This window comes from Pongo abelii, chromosome 5 (assembly GCF_028885655.2).
Source record: "Pongo abelii isolate AG06213 chromosome 5, NHGRI_mPonAbe1-v2.0_pri, whole genome shotgun sequence".
NCBI classification, from domain to species: Eukaryota; Metazoa; Chordata; class Mammalia; order Primates; family Hominidae; genus Pongo; species Pongo abelii.
In genome coordinates, this window is record NC_071990.2 from 32,112,855 (window position 1) to 32,129,829 (window position 16,975).

At 49.8% G+C, this 16,975-nt stretch overlaps 2 protein-coding genes across 6 annotated transcripts in view; one reads left to right on the top strand and one right to left on the bottom strand.

Annotated features, from left to right (window-relative positions):
* Nucleotides 1–3,827, bottom strand: ZBTB12 (zinc finger and BTB domain containing 12). Its single transcript, XM_024248245.3, has 2 exons — nt 3,499–3,827; nt 1–2,990 (listed from the first exon to the last, which is right to left on the bottom strand). The coding sequence occupies exon 2, from the start codon at nt 2,968–2,970 to the stop codon at nt 1,591–1,593; it is 1,380 nt and encodes a 459-aa protein (XP_024104013.1). The 5' UTR covers nt 2,971–2,990; nt 3,499–3,827; the 3' UTR covers nt 1–1,590.
* Nucleotides 1–16,975, top strand: part of C2 (complement C2) — a 47,160-nt gene that overhangs the window by 1,058 nt on the left and 29,127 nt on the right. The gene's annotated exons all lie outside the window — the stretch shown is intronic.

Sequence of the window (16,975 nt, forward strand, 5' to 3'; positions counted from 1 at the left end):
TTCATAAGCACAGTCAGATACTCCGTGGGTCATAGCCCAGCGGACAATTTAAGTATAAATGATATACACCAAGATAGACAATCTCGATAGCTGTATTTAGGGTACCATCCCTTTAGGTATTACGTTTTGGTCGAGTTTGGAAAAGATCTGTATGATTTCACACGCAGTATTTGACACAGGCAGGTGGGGCACCTGAGGCCAATTAAAGGCCTTCTGGGAACTGTAGTTCTCTTTGGTTAACTATTCCAGAGCTTTCTGGGAATTGTAGTTTTCCCTGCACCTTAATCCAAACTTAGCTTTTTTTTTTTTTTTTTTAGCTTTCCTGAAGACATGAACCATTTACCCCAGATAAAATATGACCAAACAGACTCCTGCTTACAATTTCCGTGGGCAGGTTGGCCACCTGTAGCTCATCCCTAGCACTGATCCTAAGTCCCTCAAATAGAGTTCATGTGCATCCCCACGACTGCCAATCACTTGTACTGTGAGGTACCTGGCTAAGTGTTGAGATTGCAGAACTGGTGGAGGGCTAGGGGTGGGGACTTGGGGGAGTCCCTGACCAGAGGAGCTCACTTGTCACACTCCTCTCCCATGTTTAGGGCTGGGCTCCTTCAGGCAAGGGACATGCATGAGTTGTGACCTCTAGGTATTAAGAACGCAGCATCACAGGGAGAGGCTGTCTAGGGCAGGATAGTCATGTACACGCAGTTGCCAGTGTAAAGGAAAAAAATAGGGTTTTTTTTGTTTTTTATTTTGTGGAAAACAAAAGCAGAAAAACTAAAACCCCAAACTCCAGAAAAAATCCTAAAAAATATGTTTTTTCTTAAAAAATACTGTATGTCTCTACTCCTCTCCCTCCCTCCCAACAGCCCTTCTTGTGTTCTTTCTTTTCTAAGTGCCCTATCCCCCCCACCCCCATGACTATCCATTGTTTCTTGCTATTGTACCCCCACTTCCCAATATCTACCCAGGATGCGCACCCCACGTTCTCTCACCTGGCGTCTTACTTTGTTCTCCCTCAAATTTCAGCAAGCCTCATACTCGCAAGTCTCATTTCCCCAGCATGCAAGAACTGTCTCCCACTTCCTTTTCTGGGACTCAATAATCTTTTCCCCTTACCACTCCCTCACCCCAGGTCTATTCTAAGCAGGAGCATGTCCTCCTGCCAAATTCCCTCCCTGTTCCCACCCACCCCCAACCCTTCTTATCTCGAGAAATGTCAGAACCTTCCCCTGGGCAGCCTTAGCCAGGAATAAAACATTTTTGTCTTCCCTCGTTCTATAGGACCCTTTTCCCTCCCTCCACATATACATGCACCTCTAAGAGAAGGAAATCTTTCTCTGGGACCCCGTATTCCCCTGGCCTACTCCCAGGAACCCTGTCCCCAGCTCCAGCCTCTTGCACTCTCAAGAGCAACAGTCTTCTCTCCAAGGAATCATCTTCCCTCTCTCAGGATGTGTGCATCTGCTCAGCCTCCCGTACTCTTACCTTTCCGCCCCAGACCCCCCACCCCCCAATTCTCCTGGGCCAAAGAGCCCTTTTCCCACCCAGCCCAGGGGCCCCAGCCTCCTGGCCTCCACGCCTGCGCGGCTAGCGGATGAGGACGTTGATCTCGGCCACACTGGCCTCCAGCACGTTCTCGGCCGTGGTCTTGCCGTGTTGCTCCTTGAGGTGCCGCCTAATGGCAGGCTTGTGGGCGAAGCGCACGTCGCAGTAGGAGCAGCGGTAGGGCCGCGCTCCTGAGTGCAGGTTGAGGTGGTCGTGAAGGGTGGACTTCTGTGTGAAGCACTTGCCGCAGATGCCGCACGAGTGTGACTTGACACCACGATGCACGTTCATGTGGCGGTTGAGGTTGCTGCTGTGGTTGAACTGCTTGCCACAGCGAGGGCACATGAAGATGAAGTGCTGTGCCCGCATGTGGAAGACCAGCTTCTCCACGCCCTGGAACACTTCCGGGCACTTGGTGCACTTGATGTTCTTTAAGGGGTTTCCACCTGAGAAGCCCCCAGGCAGGGGTCCCCGGCTGCCCCCCGCCCCCAGGCTGCCCCCCGCCCCCCGGGCAGCCATGGCCACCGCTGCTGCTTCCACCAGGCCCGAGGTGGCCCCCACGCTGGCCCGGCCTCCGGGAATCAACAGCAGGCCCTCCCCTTCTGCATCTTCTGACAGGCTATAGCAGGCCTTCACCACACCCTGCGGTGGGGCTACAGTGCTGGGGGGCACGCTGCTCTGGGCCAGCTCCCCAAGGTGGCCACCCACGGAGCCTCCAATGCCCAGACCCCCTCCCAGGCCTCCAGGGGGTTTGAGCCGGTGTGCCACCTCCAGGGCCGACTCCACCTTGACGATGCAGATGTCAGACACGTCCTCATCCTCATCCTCATCCTCATCCTCGGCTTTCAGCTCCAAGTCCTCATCCAGTGGGAACTCCAGCTTCACTGGCCGCAGGAGTGGAGGGGGTAGAGGAGGTGGGGGTGGGGGCTTCGGGGCTGGCTTTGGGGTCCTGGCTGGAGGGAGGAGGGACTTGGTGGCGCTGACGCTGCTCACAAGGCTGGTCTCACTGACCCCATCCTCTTTGAGGCCTATTTTGGGCTCAATGAACTGGCTGAGGGCATTCCGGCATTTCTCCACCACGTGCTCCATCTGCAGGTAGGAGGCGGCTGTAAGGTAGTTGACGATGTCCCTAACAGCGAATTCCAGGGCGCCCGTGTAGCAGGAGAGGAGCAGGTCGGCCACGATGCGTGCACTGTGCATCAGGGAGACCTGCAGCTCCGAGCTGGGGTTCAGCAGGAACTGGTCCCGCAGGAACGGTGAGCAGGCGGCCAAGATGACCTTGTGGCCTCGAAACTTGAGGCTGTCGGCCACAATGGTCACGTCGCAGAACCGCTCCTCTGCCCGGAGCTGGTTCATGTTCCGTAGCGTAGCGGCCTCGTGGCCGGGCAGCTGGAAGCGCAGGACTTCCACCCCAGAGGCCATTGTGGCGGGGGTGGGCAACCCTGGTTGGGAAGGAAACCGGTCAGAGACAAAGGTCTCTGGCTCTCCGAAGCCAAGGCTCCAGGACCCTCGCCCCCATTCTTGCCCAGCCCCCCGGCATCCGATCTCCCGGTCTTCAGATCTCTTCCTCAGTTTCCCCAACCCTGGGGAGGTGCTGTCCCTCTGAGGAGGGAGGCGTGGTTCTCGGGGGCGGGGCAGCGGCGTCCACACCCCCCAGCCCAGCAGCCCGCTAGGATGGGGCGAGCCCGCGCGCCCACGGTGGAAGGACGGAGAAAAAGGGGGGCCAGAGGCCTGGGACTCTGGACTCCAAGGTGGCCCCGGTTGCAGGCTCTTCTCACCCCGCCCCCTTTACCGGCTGCCTCATTCCTCCGCCCCCCCTTACACGTTTGCACGCGCTTTTCACGTCCTCCCCCCCGCCGCCTGCACGCACCGTGCACGCCCTGCCCCCACGCTCAGAGCTCCGTGGCACGCCCCCCCAGCCCCACGACCCTGAGTGCACGCTCCTCTCACCTGGCCCGGTTCCGCGCGCTGTTTTTTTTAATCCCTTATTTTCCCCACCCCCCCCGGGGCCGGCAGCGCCCCCCACACACGGGCAGGGCCTGGGCAGCGCGCAGGCGCGGGGGTGCACGGGGCGCGAGCGCGCGCGCGCGGGGCCGGCTCCGCGTGGGCGTAAGGGGGGAGGGGCGGGGGCGGCTCGTGCCGTGTGTTCCAGGCCCCGCGCGCGCGGCGGCGGCGTCGGCTAGGACTCGGGGAGGAGGAAGAGGGGAGGGAATTAAAGGAGCAGGATCCCCCCTTCCCGACCCCCCCTTTCTTCACCAGCACCCCCACGCGGTTAAAGGGCCGGACGGCCTTGCCTCCTCTTTGGCCGGGATTATTTGTCCGCCAGAGCGGAAATACGTTCCACACCCCCCTCTTTCTCGCTCCCCCTCCTCTGTGCCTCCAGGCCCCGCGGCCAGTCTGCGCGTGCGTGCCAAGTGCCGCGCGGAGGCCCGCTCACTCGGGCCCGCCCCCCAATCCCGGCTGCCCATGGCGCTACCCGCTCCGCGTTCCCGCGCGCCCCGCCCGCGCCGCATCCCGCAGCGCGCGCGCACCCGTTCTCTCGGCTGCGGGCGCTGCCACCTGCTTCCAGGGGTGGTGCCTCGCCAGCTGTGCCGAGCGCTGCCCTGGGTGCAGCCGTGGCACCTCTCAGGGCCCCATCCGCCCTGTGGCTAACAGAGATGTTGGTACCTATTACCCACGCCTGCCTCCTCTGCTGAGTGTGTTCACAGTTGCTCCAGACACATTTCCAGGCTTTTCCAACTCTTGTAAAGCTAGTAACCGCCTCAGCCCTTCAGGCCTGAAATACGATTTCAGTGCCCTCAACTTTCCTCCACTCCATGTCAGTCCTTTAAAATCACACCCGCCCTCCCCTCCATTCTCAGGATTGATCCCAACTTCTTGCCAAGGCAGTCGCCCTCCGCTTGTGCTATCGATGACCTTGCCCATTTCACCTTTAGTATATAATTAACCCTAGGACTAATTTTAATGATGTGATTTATTATGTTAGTATGATTCTACTCTAATCTTCCACCGCTCCGTCCCCCTATTCCTCACCTCTCCTCCAGACTGACAAGGTCCAGCTCTAAACAAAACTTTCCTTCAACACTGCGCCCGGGCCTTCTCTTTGTCTTGTCTCTCTCAGACTAAGTTACAGTCTCCACAGCTTCAGCGACAGCACTTAGGAGCGTCTTGAAGGCTGGTCCCTTCCCTTCCACTTCCTCGTACGTACTCCCACTTCCCCACCTATCCAAGTCCGCGTGAAGATGCCACTGTTTCTTGCCAATTGGATTTCTTTTTTACGTCCTTCAGGAGACTAGTGCGTTTTCCTTACATTTCAATTCTGATGAAGTTTCTTATAATGTGTTCAATATCTGGTTTCCCCATTAGACTATAAACTTCTTGGTTGCAGGAATTATGTTGTGGGTTTTGTTTTGCAAATAAAAATCATGCAATAGGGCGGGTGTGGTGGATCACGCCTGTAATGCCAGCACTGTGGGAGGCCGAGGCAGGTGGATCACCTGAGGTCAGGAGTTCGAGACCAGCCTGGCCAACATGGTGAAACCCTGTCTCTACTAAATACACAAAAATTAGCCGGACGTGTTGGCAGGTGCCTGTAATCCCAGCTACTGGGGAGGCTGAGGCAGGAGAATAGCTTGAACCTGGGAGGTGAAGGTTGCAGTGAGCCTAGATTGCGCCATTGCACTCCAGCCTGGGCGACAGAGCAAGACTCCTTCTCAAAACAAAACACCAAAAAAGGTCATGCAACAAATGATTGTTGAAGTAATTCCTCTTTGGCTCAGCCAGCATCCACCCATAAAAAGTTTGTTCTTGAGCTGAAACTGAATTCTTGAACTCAAGGGATGCTGTTTGGCAGGAGGGTGGAGGCAGCGTAGACAGCGTTTAGGTGGTACCTTGACTTTTTGCCTTTTTCTTTTAAATTCTCTGATTTGTATGCCCGCGCCCAGTTTCCTCTATTGAATCTAAGAGTCTGTTCTAAACTGCCCTCTTTGTATTTAGGCCTTGCAGATTTGAGGAAGAACACGTGATTTTGTGTCAGACGCACCTAGGCTTAAAGCAACATTCCTGGGAGTTTCTGAGCCTACTCTGGCTCAGAAGGCTGCCAGATTCGCAAATCATAAAAAAATAAAATAAAAGCCCTATTCCTGTACTAAATGAGGCCCATTGGGCAAGTTACTTAATTCTCCGAACCACAGTGTTCTTATCTTTGTCTCCCCTGCCCATCCTTAGCTCATGTGAAAGCATTTTTATCTTGAAGGCCCTGATCCCTCACAGAGCTAATGTGAGGTTTAAATGAGCCTGGCATGCAGTAGTTGCTGAGTAAGCAATATCTCTGTTCTCCTTTTCCTAATTTTGGAGACAGACTATGAAATTTTCAAAAGAATTTTATTTTATTTTAATTAATTAATTTATTTATTTATTTAGCTGGAGTTTTGCTCTTGTCACCCAGGCTGGAGTGCAATAGCACGATCTTGGCTCACTGCAACCTCCGCTTCCCAGGTTCAAGTGATTCTCCTGCCTCAGCCTCCCAAGTAGCTGGGATTACAGGTGCCCACCACCATGCCTAGCTAATTTTCGCATTTTTAGTAGAGACGGGGTTTCACCATGTTGGCCAGGCTGGTCTCGAACTCCTGACCTCGGGTGATCCACCTTGCTCAGCCTCCCAAAGTGTTGGGATTAACAGGCATGAGCCACTGCGCCTGACCCAAAAGAACTTTAAAAATTCTGTTTTTCTATCTCATCTTTTCTTTTCCACATTGCCAAACTTTTCAGAAGAATAGTTCACTTTCCAGTGAGAGTGGAAATACAGAAAGCTGTCAAGTTAAGAATTAGAGTTTGTAAAATTTTGTTTCCTGTCCCTTTCTTGCTACTTTTCCTTTCTGGGAATGTGGATGGGACAGGGGGCCTAATCTCAGCCCATGGCTCAAGACAGGTAGTCCTTGGTGGCAGGTGGAGTTGACAGCCAATGAATTCTTCAAGTGTCCAGCCCACCCAGTTACAACTCTGCATAAAAACAAGCAGAGGTGCACAAGCTGTCTTTTCCATGTAGTCTGGTGGAGAGATGATGTGGAGCCATTTCCCACGCATCCCATCCAGGGGGTTTACAATCTAGATCCTTGTCCCTTCTTCCCCAACTTCTGCCAGTATAAAACCAGGGGCTTTCCTGTCCTTAGCTTGCAGTACCAAATGCCTTGGTGTGGTGTCAAGAACAGATAAATTTAGGAGATACTTTTAGGATTTTTGGGTCAGGCTCAGTGGTTCATTCCTGTAATCCCAGCACTTTGGGAGGCCGAGGCAGGAGGATCCCTTGAGCCCAGCAGTTTGAGACCAGTCTGGGCAACATAGCAACACCCCATCTCTACAAATAATAAGAAAATTAGCAGGACATGATGGTGTGTATGTGCTTGGGATCTCAGCTACACAAGAGGCTGAGGTGGGAGGATTGCTTAAGCCCAGGCAGTTGAGGCTGCAGTGAACCATGATAGTGCCACTGTACTCCAGCCTGGGCAACAGAATGAGACCCTGTCTTTAAAAAAAAAAAAACAGGATTCTTAGTGAGCTTTAGAAATAAAATCTGGGCTGGGCACCGTAGCTTATGCCTGTAATCCCAGCACTTTGGGAGGCTGAGGTGGAAGGATCACTTAAGGCCAGGAGTTTGAGACCGGCCTGGGCAACAAAGCGAGACACCTGTCTGGAAAATAATAAAATAATAAATAAAAGTAAATCCATTTTTTAAAGGAAATAAAATTTGACTAGGGATGCAAGGAATAACTAGGAGACAAAAGGTCCGGGTTCCAGTCCATCTTGAAGTCATCAAGGCTCCCCAGGTTTCAGTATTCTCTTTAATAAAATGGAGGGATTACTCTCTGAAGTATTTTCCAGTCCTGTGAGTCCATAACAACTTACTTTGAAAAGGGGTGTTTATGTTTGTGGGCATGTCTGAGAGAAGCTAGCTCACAGCTTAGAGCACTACCCTTGGCTACTCATAGAGGTAAGGAGTGGCCTTGATAATCCAAAACCGTAGCAAACGTCGGACATTTGTCTAAGACATTCAAAGTATTTTAGGCGGTGGGCTTACTTTTTACAACGATGCTTAGCACGCACTAGAATAACCATATTCCCTGAGCAACCTATAGGAAAGGAAGAGGTAAGTCAGCCTGGACTTTTAAATCCATAGGCTGATGAAATTGTCTTGCATTACAACAAAACCTCCAACTTCTTTCTCTTTCTCCTTTGATCTGCACTCAGCTCTGCCCTCAGTGCAGGAACCCTGCTCTGCCCTCAGGGCAGGATGTTTTGGCAATGTTGGAAGGGGCTCACTGCTTGGGGAAAGAAGCCATGTGAAAACAAAGTGCCTGCACCATTCCCATCCATCTGCAAAACCACCTTTTCTGAACTCCCATCCATCCCCCTTGACTGCTCCTCAATGCTAGCTCCTCCTCCTTCTTCAGAGCTCTTTATCCCTAGCTCTTCGGAGCCCTCTCCCAGCCTCAACCTGCCTCCAGACACACTCTTCCCTCCCCCTCCTACCTCGGAGGGAATTTACTCCCTGCAGCCCACCACCTTTGCCATCGTCCAAGTCCTCCACACACCCTTGCTGACTCTGCCCAGATCCAGGTCTATCTGGGGAAATGGAGGCAGATTCTCCCAGCACCTTGTGAATTCCAGACAGAAAAAGAGTCTTCCACTTCTCAACAAACATTCTATCCTCTGAGCCTCACCAAGTCTGCTCTGCTACCCTATGTCATCCTTGCTGCTTGAGCAACTGACTTTCGGGCCTGTGATACCTGCCTGGATCAGGTTGTCCTCCCCAGGCCTCCCTGTGTCCCTGCAAATGACCTAATCCATATCCCAAGTTTTTAAAAAAATTGTTCATTTAATTTTATTTTTTTCACGGAGTCATTCATGAGAGCAGAAATATAAAAAGCTGTCAAGTTAAGAATTAGAGTTTGTAGGGCCGGGTGCAGTGGCTCACACCTGTAATTGCAGCATTTTAGGAGGCTGAGGTGGCCGGATCATTTGAGGTCAGAAGTTTGAGACCAGCCTGGCCAACATGGTGAAACCTCATTTCTACTGAAAATACAAAAAAAAATTAGCTGGGCGTGGTGGTGCATGCCTGTAATCCCAGCTATTCAGGACGCTGACGCAGGAGAATCGCTTGAACCTGGGAGGCAGACGTTGCAGTGAGTTGAGATCATGCCACTGCACTCCAGCCTGGGTGACAAGAGCGAAACTCTGTCTTAAAAAAAAAGAAAAAAGAAGGCATTAGAGTTTGTAAAATTTTGTTTACAAACTCAAAATTCAAAGTTCAAAATTCAAAATGTAGTTTTGTTTAAAATTCAAAAAGTGTAAGTACAATTCTAAATTCAAATTGTAAAGTTTTGTTCAAAATTTAAAAAGTATAGGAGAGTACAAGGCTGGGTGTGGTGGCTCACGCCTGTGAACTCAGCACTTTTGGGAAGCCAAGGGAAGAGGATCACTTGAAACCAGCCTGGGCAACAAGGCAAAACCCAGTCTCAGCAAAAAAAAAAAAAAAAAAAAAAATAGCTGTGGGAGGTGGTGTGGCCTGTGGTCGCAGGTATTCAAGAGGCTGAAGTGGGAGGATTGATTCAGCCCAGGGAGGAGAAGGCTGCAGTGAGCCTTGTTCGCACTGCTGCACTCCAGCTTGGGTGACGGCGCAAGACCTTGTCAAAAAAAAAAGGTGGTTTCTTTTGCTCAGGCTGGAGTACAGTGGTGCAAACAAGGCTCACTGCAGCCTCGACCTTCCTGGACTAATTTATTTATTTATTTTTTAGACAGAGTCTTGCTTTGTCGCCAGGCTGGGGTGCAGTGGCACAATCTCGGCTCAATGCAACCTCCACCTCCCGGGTTCAAGTGATTCTCCTGCCTCAGCCTCCGGAGTAGCTGGGACTACTGGCGTGCGCTACCACTTCCGGCTATTTTTTTTTTTTTTTTTTTTTTTTTTGAGATGGAGTTTTGCTCTTGTTGCCCAGGTTGGAATGCAATGGCGCAATCTCAGCTCATTGCAACCTCTGCCTCCCAGGTTCAAGCAATTCTCCTGCCTCAGCCTCCTGAGTAGCTAGGATTACAGACGTCTGCCTCCACGCCACGCCCAGCTAATGTTTTGTATTTTTAGTAGAGATGGGGTTTCACCATGTTGGCCAGGCTGGTCTCGAACTCCTGACCTCATGATCCGCCCACCTCGGCCTCCCAAAGTGCTGGGATTACAGGTGTGAGCCACCGCAACCGGCCATTTTTTTTTTTTTTTTTTTAATTTAAAGTGGCAAGACTGGGTCTTCCCATGTTGTCCAGTCATTGATCTTGAATTCTTGGGTTCAAGTGATACTCCCGCCTTGGCCTCCCAAAGCGTTGAGACTACAGGCATGAGCCACCGTGCTCGGCCCAGATAAATCTTTTATAAAAGTTAGAGTCAGTGGATACAGCAAATTTCATTGTCTTATTTTAAGAAATTGTTGGCTGGGCGCGGTGACTCACTCCTGCAATCCCAGCATTTTGGGAGGCTGAGGTGGGTGGATCACCTGAGAGGAGTTCGAGGCCAGCCTGGGCCAATGTGGTGAAACCCAATCTCTACTAAAAACACAAAGATTAGCTGGGTGTGGTGGGGGTGCCTGTAGTCCCAGCCACTCGGGAGGCTGAGGCAGGAGAATTGCTTGAACCCGGGAGATGGAGGTTGTAATGAGCCGAGATTGCACCACTGCATTCCAGCCTGGGTGACAGCATGAGACTTCATCTCAAAAAAAAAAAAAAAAAAAAAAAAGAAATTGTCACAGCCATCCAACCTTCAGCAACCACCACCCTAATCAGTCAGCAGCTATCGATATCAAGATAAAATCCTCCACCAGCAAAAATGTTACAACTCACTAAAGACTCAGATGACTGTTAGCATTTTTTAGCAATAAAGTATTTTAAAATTAAGGTTACATACATTGTTTTTAGACGTATGCTATTGCACACTGAATAGACTACAGTACAGTGTAAACATAACTTGTGTGCACTGGGAAACCAAAAAGTTGTTGATATGACTGGCTTTATTGAGGGGATCTGGAACCAAGCCCAAAATATCTCTGAGGTATGACCGTGTATACTTCATTTGCTTATTGTAATAGTTTCAGTATCTATGCAGTTGTAGGTTTTCCCGGACAGTTTAGTTTTGTCTGTTTGACCATCACACAGATGAATCATACTGTACATGTTCTGGGGCTGGCCTTTTCACTCAACGTTTTGGTTTTGTTGACTTGTGTAGCTGTAATTCATTCATTGTCTTTTAATTGGATGCTTATACTAGAATTTGTTTGTATACCTATTTACAGTTCTTTTGGATATATACCTAGGAGTGGAACTGCTGGATTATATGGCAATTATATGTTAAATTTTTAATTTATTATTATTATTATTTTTTTTTAGACAGGGTCTCTGTTGACCAGACTGGAATGCAGTGGTGTGATCTTGGCTCACTGCAACCTCCATCTCCCAGGCTTAGCCTCCCACCTTAGCCTCCCGAGTAGCTAGGACTACAGGTATGCACCACCATGCCTGGCTAATTTTTCTATTTTTGTAGAAACAGGGTTTCACCATGTTGCTCAGGCTGGTGTGGAACTCCTGAGCTTAAGGGATCCGCCTGCCTTGGCCTCCCAAATTGTTGAGATTATAGGCATGAGCCATGGCATCTGCCCCCCACCTCTTTTTTTTTTTTTTTGTAGAGATGAAGTCTTGCTGTGTTTCCCAGGCTGGTCTCGAACTCCTAGGCTCAAGCGATCCTCCAGCCTTAGCTTCCCAAATTCCTCTCAGCCTGGGATCACAGGTGTGAGCCACTGTGCCCACCCTATATGTTAAACCTTTTGAGGAACTGCCAAACTGTTTTCCACAGCAGCTGCTCCATTTTATGTTCCCACCAGGAGACTGTACACAAGCTTCAATTTCTCCATATCCTTGCCAACAGTTGTTATTTTCTGTTTTTTTTTTTTTTTTGAGACAGTGTCTCATCTGTTGCCCCAGCTAGAGTACAGTGGCGCGATCTCGGCTCACTGCAACCTCCGCCTCCCTGCAACCTCCGCCTCCCTGCAACCTCCACCTCCCGGGTTCAAGCGGTTCTCCTGCCTCAGCCTCCTGAGTAGCTGGGACTACAGGCACGTGCCACCACGCCCGGCTAATTTTTGTATTTATAGTAGAGATGGGGTTTCACCATATTGGCCAGGCTGGTCTCGAACTCCTGACCTCGTGATCCACCCACCTCGGCCTCCCAAAGTGCTGGGATTACAGACGTGAGCCACCGCGCCTGGCTTGTTTTTTTTTTTAAATAGACATTCTAGTTGATATGAAGTTTTACTCATTATAGTTTTATTTTCATTTACTTAAGGACTAATGATGTTGATCATCTTTTCATGTCCTTGTTGGCCATTTGTGTGTCTTCTCTGGAGTAATATCTATTCAAGTCCTTTGCTCATTTTTTTTTTTTTTTGACAGGGTCTCACTCTGTTGCCCAGGCTGGAATGCACAATCATGACTCACTGCAGCCCTGACCTCCCCAGGCACAGGTGATCCTCCCACCTCAGCCTCCAGAGTAGCTAGGACTACAGGCACACGCCACCACACCCAGCTAATTTTTGTTATTTTTTGTAGAGACAGGGTTTTGCCATGTTGCTCAGGCTTAGAAGGCTTTCAAGCACAAAATGTATTACATTAGGATAATGTCTTGGAGGTAGAAATAGAACTATGAAAATAAGAATTCAGAAGAAATAGAACAATGTGAAATTTCTGACTGTTAAAGAAGATAACAATCATGTACTTTAAAAATGAATCATGAGTCCAGCACAGTGGCCCACGCCTGTAATCCCAGCACTTTGGGAGGCTGAGGCGGATGAATCACTTGAGGTCAGGAGTTCAAGACCAGCCTGGCCAACATGATGAAACCCCATCTCTACTAAAAATACAAAAATTAGCCAGGCTTGGTGGCGCGTGCCTGTAATCCCAGCTACTCGGGAGGCTGAGGCAGGAGAATCTCTTGAACCCGGGAGGCAGAGGTTGCAGTGAGCCGAGATCGTGCCACTGCACTCCAGCCTGGGCGACAGAGCAAGATTCCATCTTAAAAATAAAATAAAAAATAAATAAATAAAATGAATTGGGCTGGGTGTGGTGGCTCATGCCTGTAATCCCAGAACTTTGGGAGACCAAAGTGGGTGGATCACCTGAAGTCAGGAGTTCGAGACCAGCCTGAGCAACAAGGTGAAACCCGTCTCTACTAAAAATACGAAAATTAGCCAGACATGGTGGCAGGCACCTGTAGTCCCAGCTACTCGAGAGGCGGAGGCACGAGAATCGCTTGAACCTGGGAGGCAGAGGTTGCAGTGTGCCAAGATGGCGCCACTGCACTCCAGCCTGGGAGACAGAGCGAGACTCTTGTCTCAAAAAATAAACAAATAAATACATTAAAAAAAAAAAATGAATCATGAAGGGAATTGTTAAAAAGTGAAATAACACTTTTTTAAAAAGATCCATGTTTACAACACACTGGAAATGGCATTCTTTTGCAACTAAACATTTGGGGAAAGTTTTAGATAGCAGCATAAAAACATGCAAGGGGTACATAATTTGCAAAATTCTTTTAATGTGAGCAAAAGGGTTTGAAGATTAAATGCTTCTTGAAATCAGCATGCACATGAGTCATCTGGAATTTTAATTTGGAGTCTGAGTCAGTAGGTCTGGGTGGGGCCTGAGATTCTGCGTTTCTTTCTTTTTTTTTTTTTCTCTCTTTTTTTTTTGAGACAGAGTCTCGCTCTGTTGCCCAGGCTGGAGTGCAGTGGCACACTGCAGCCTCTGCCTCCCGGGTTCAAGCAATTCTCCTGCCTCAGCCTCCCAAGTAGCTGGGACTACAGGCACACGCCACCATGCCTGGCTAATTTTTGTATATTTAGTAGAGATGGGGTTTCACCATGTTGGCCAAGCTGGTCTCGCACTCCTGACATCAGGTGATTTGCCTGCCTCAGCCTCCCAAAGTGCTGAGATTACAGGCATGAGCCACCATGCCTGGCCCTTTTTTTTTTTCAATTTGAGACCGGGTCACTACGTTGCCAAGGCTGGTCTCGAACTCCTGGGCTCAAGTGATCCGCCCACTGCGGTCTCCCAAAGTGCTGGGATTACAGGCGTGAGCCACTGTGCCTGGCCAGATTCTGCATCTCTACAAGCTCCTGCTGATGCTGATGCTGTCTGTCTGTGGACCACAGTCTGAGTAGCAAGCACCCACATATTCGTAAGAGTGGAGTTGCTGGATGTTGAGGTCTGCACCTGTTCAGCTTCCCTGCTAATGCCAAACTATTTTCTGAAGCAGTTGTACACCAGCCATGAGACTGTTGCTTCTTGGGAAAAAAGATCTAAAGGCTTCAAGTTTAATGGATATTATTCAGTGCTCATCTCACTTGAGCTTTCTGCAGTCTGTGACATACTTGACCACACTGTTTGATCCACTGCTTTTCCCTGGTTTCCATGACACCCCTGTATCCAGGCTCCCTTCCTTCTATAATTTCAGTCTGTTCTATAAACCCTCACTCCTTTCCTGTCTTGACCTTTTCCTCTGTTGATGCCTTTGGCCTTCTTGGCCTTTATCTCGTTCTCTCTGGGTGGTACCATGTACTCTTTAGAGATTGGTTACCAGGCTGGGCGCAGTGGCTCACGCCTGTAATCCCAGCACTTTGGGAGGCTGAGGCAGGTGGATCACCTGAGGTCAGGAGTTTGAGACCAGTCTGGCCAACATGGTGAAACCCTGTCTCTACTGAAAATACAAAAAATTAACCAGGCATGATGGTGTGTGCCTGTAATTCCAGCTACTTAGGAGGGTGAGGCAGGAGAATTGCTTGAACCTGGGAGGCAGAGGCTGCAGTGAGCCGAGATCGTGTCACTACACTCCAGCCTGAGCAACAGAGCGAGACTCCATCTCAAAAAAGAAAAAAAAAAAAAAGAGATTGGTTACCACACTGATGACTCTGTGATGGTTAATTTTATGTGTCAGGCCAAGCGCAGTGGCTCACGCCTGTAATCCCAGCACTTTAGAAAGGCAAGGTGGGAGGATTACTTGAGCCCAGGATTTCAAGACCACTCTGGATAAGATGGTGAAACCCTGTTTCTACAAAAAAAAAAAAAAAAAAAAAAAGATGTGTCAATTTGGCAAGGCTATGGTGCCCTTGCACTATATATATATATACACATTTGTATTATTATTTATCTTAATGAGATAGACTCTCACTATGTTCTCCAGGCTGAACTTGAACTCCTAGGCTCAAGTGATCCTCCTGCCTCAGCCTCCTGGGTATCTGGGACTACAAGCATGCCACCATGCCTGACTGTAGTCTGGATACTTCGGTGAAGGCATTTTGTAGATAACACTGACATCTTGGCTGGGCACAGTGGCTCATGCCAGTAATTGCAGCACTTTGGGAGGCCAAGGTGGGCGGATCACCTGAGGTGAGGAGTTCGCGACCAGCCTGGCCAACATGGTGAACCGCTGTCTCTACTAAAAATACAAAAATTAGCCGGGTGTGGTGGCGGGCACCTGTAATCCCACCTAGTTGGGAGGCTGAGGCACAAGAATCATTTGAACCCGGAAGGCAGAGGTTACAGTGAGCTGAGACCGCGCCATTGCACTCCAGTCTGGGCAAGTCTGGGCAACAAGAGCGAAACTCCGTCTCAAAAAAATAAAACAAAATGAAGCAAAGACATTGACATCTATACTCAGTTGACGTTAAGTAAAGGAGGTTACTCTTTTTTTTTTTTTTTTGAGACGGAGTCTCATTCTGTCGCCCTGGCTGGAGTGTAGTGGCGTTAGTGGCGTGATCTCGGCTCACTGCAACCTCTGCCTCCTGGGTGTAAGCAATTTTCCCACCTCAGGCTCCTGTGTAGCTGGGACTACAGGCACCACGCTCGGCTAATTTTTGTATTTTTAGTAGAGACAGGATTTCACTATGTTGGCCAGGCTGGTCTTGAACTCATGACCTTGTGATCTGCCCGCCTTGGCCTCCCGAAGTGCTGGGATTACAGGCATGAGCCACCGTGCCTGGCCCTTTTTTTTTTTTTTTTAGACGGAATCTCGCTCTGTCACCCAGGCGCGATCTCAGCTCACTGCAACCTCCGATCCGACTCCCTGATTCAAGTGATTCTCCTGCCTCAGCCTCCCGAGTAGCTGAGATTACAGGCACATGCCACCACGCCCAGTTAAGTTTTGTATTCACCGTGTTTCACTATGTTGGCCAGGATGGTCTTGATCTCATGACCTTGTGATCCGCCTGCCTCAGCCTCTCAAAGTGCTGGGATTTCAGGCATGAGCTACCACGCCCAGCCAGGAGATTACTCTTGATAATGTGGCCTAAAGAGCAAAGACTTAGGTTTCCCAGAGAAGGAATTCTGCCTCAAGACTGTCACATAGAAATCCTGCCTGAGTGGCCGGGCGTGGTGGCTCACTCCTGTAATCCCAGCACTTTGGGAGGCCGAGGTGGGCGGATCACGAGGTCAGTAGTTCGAGACCAGCCTGGCCGATATGGTGAAACCCCGTCTCTACTAAAAATACAAAAATTAGCTGGGCTTAGTGGTGTATGCCTGTAGTCCCAGCTACTTGGGAGGCTGAGGCAGAAGAATCTCTTGAACCTAGGAGGCAGAGGTTGCAGTGAGCCGAGATCGTGCCACTGCACTCCAGCCTGGGCAACAGACGAGACTCTGTCTCAAAAAAAAAAAGGAAGACTATAGTTAATGAACAAGCAATTGGCCGGGCGCGGTGGCTCATGCCTGTAATCCCAGCACTATGGGAGGCTGAGACGGGCGGATCACGAGGTCAGGAGATCGAGACCATCCTGGCTAACATGGTGAAACCCCATCTCTACTAAAAATACAAAAAAATTAGCCGGGCGTGGTGGCAGGCGCCTGTAGTCCCAGCTACTCGGGAGGCTGAGGCAGGAGAATGGCGTGAACCCGGGAGGCGGAGCTTGCAGTGAGCCAAGATCACGCCACTGCACTCCAGCCTGAGCAACAGAACGAGACTCCGTCTCAAAAAAAAAAAAAAAAAAAAAGCAATGAACAAGCAGTCATGGTGCAATGTGCTAAGACACCCAGGTGTTCTGAGAGTCAGAGGAGGGCTCAGAGGCCCCGTGGTCTATGCCTCAACATTGGTGCTGGCTTTCCCTTCCTCATTTCTTGCTTTTAGCCCCTGGTGTCTTGCCAGGACTCTAAATGTCTCTTAACTGGTCTTCTAGCCCCTACATACTGATTCCAGAATAATATTTCTGAAATGCAAATCAAATCATATCACTTCCTTATCTAAAATTCCATATAGCAAATCGCCTTATAAGCTGTAAATGCTGTTTCTTCCATAGGGCATTCTCTGCTTCCTCCCTGGTCTAGTGTCATTGTGGCCTCCCTTCCCTCCCCA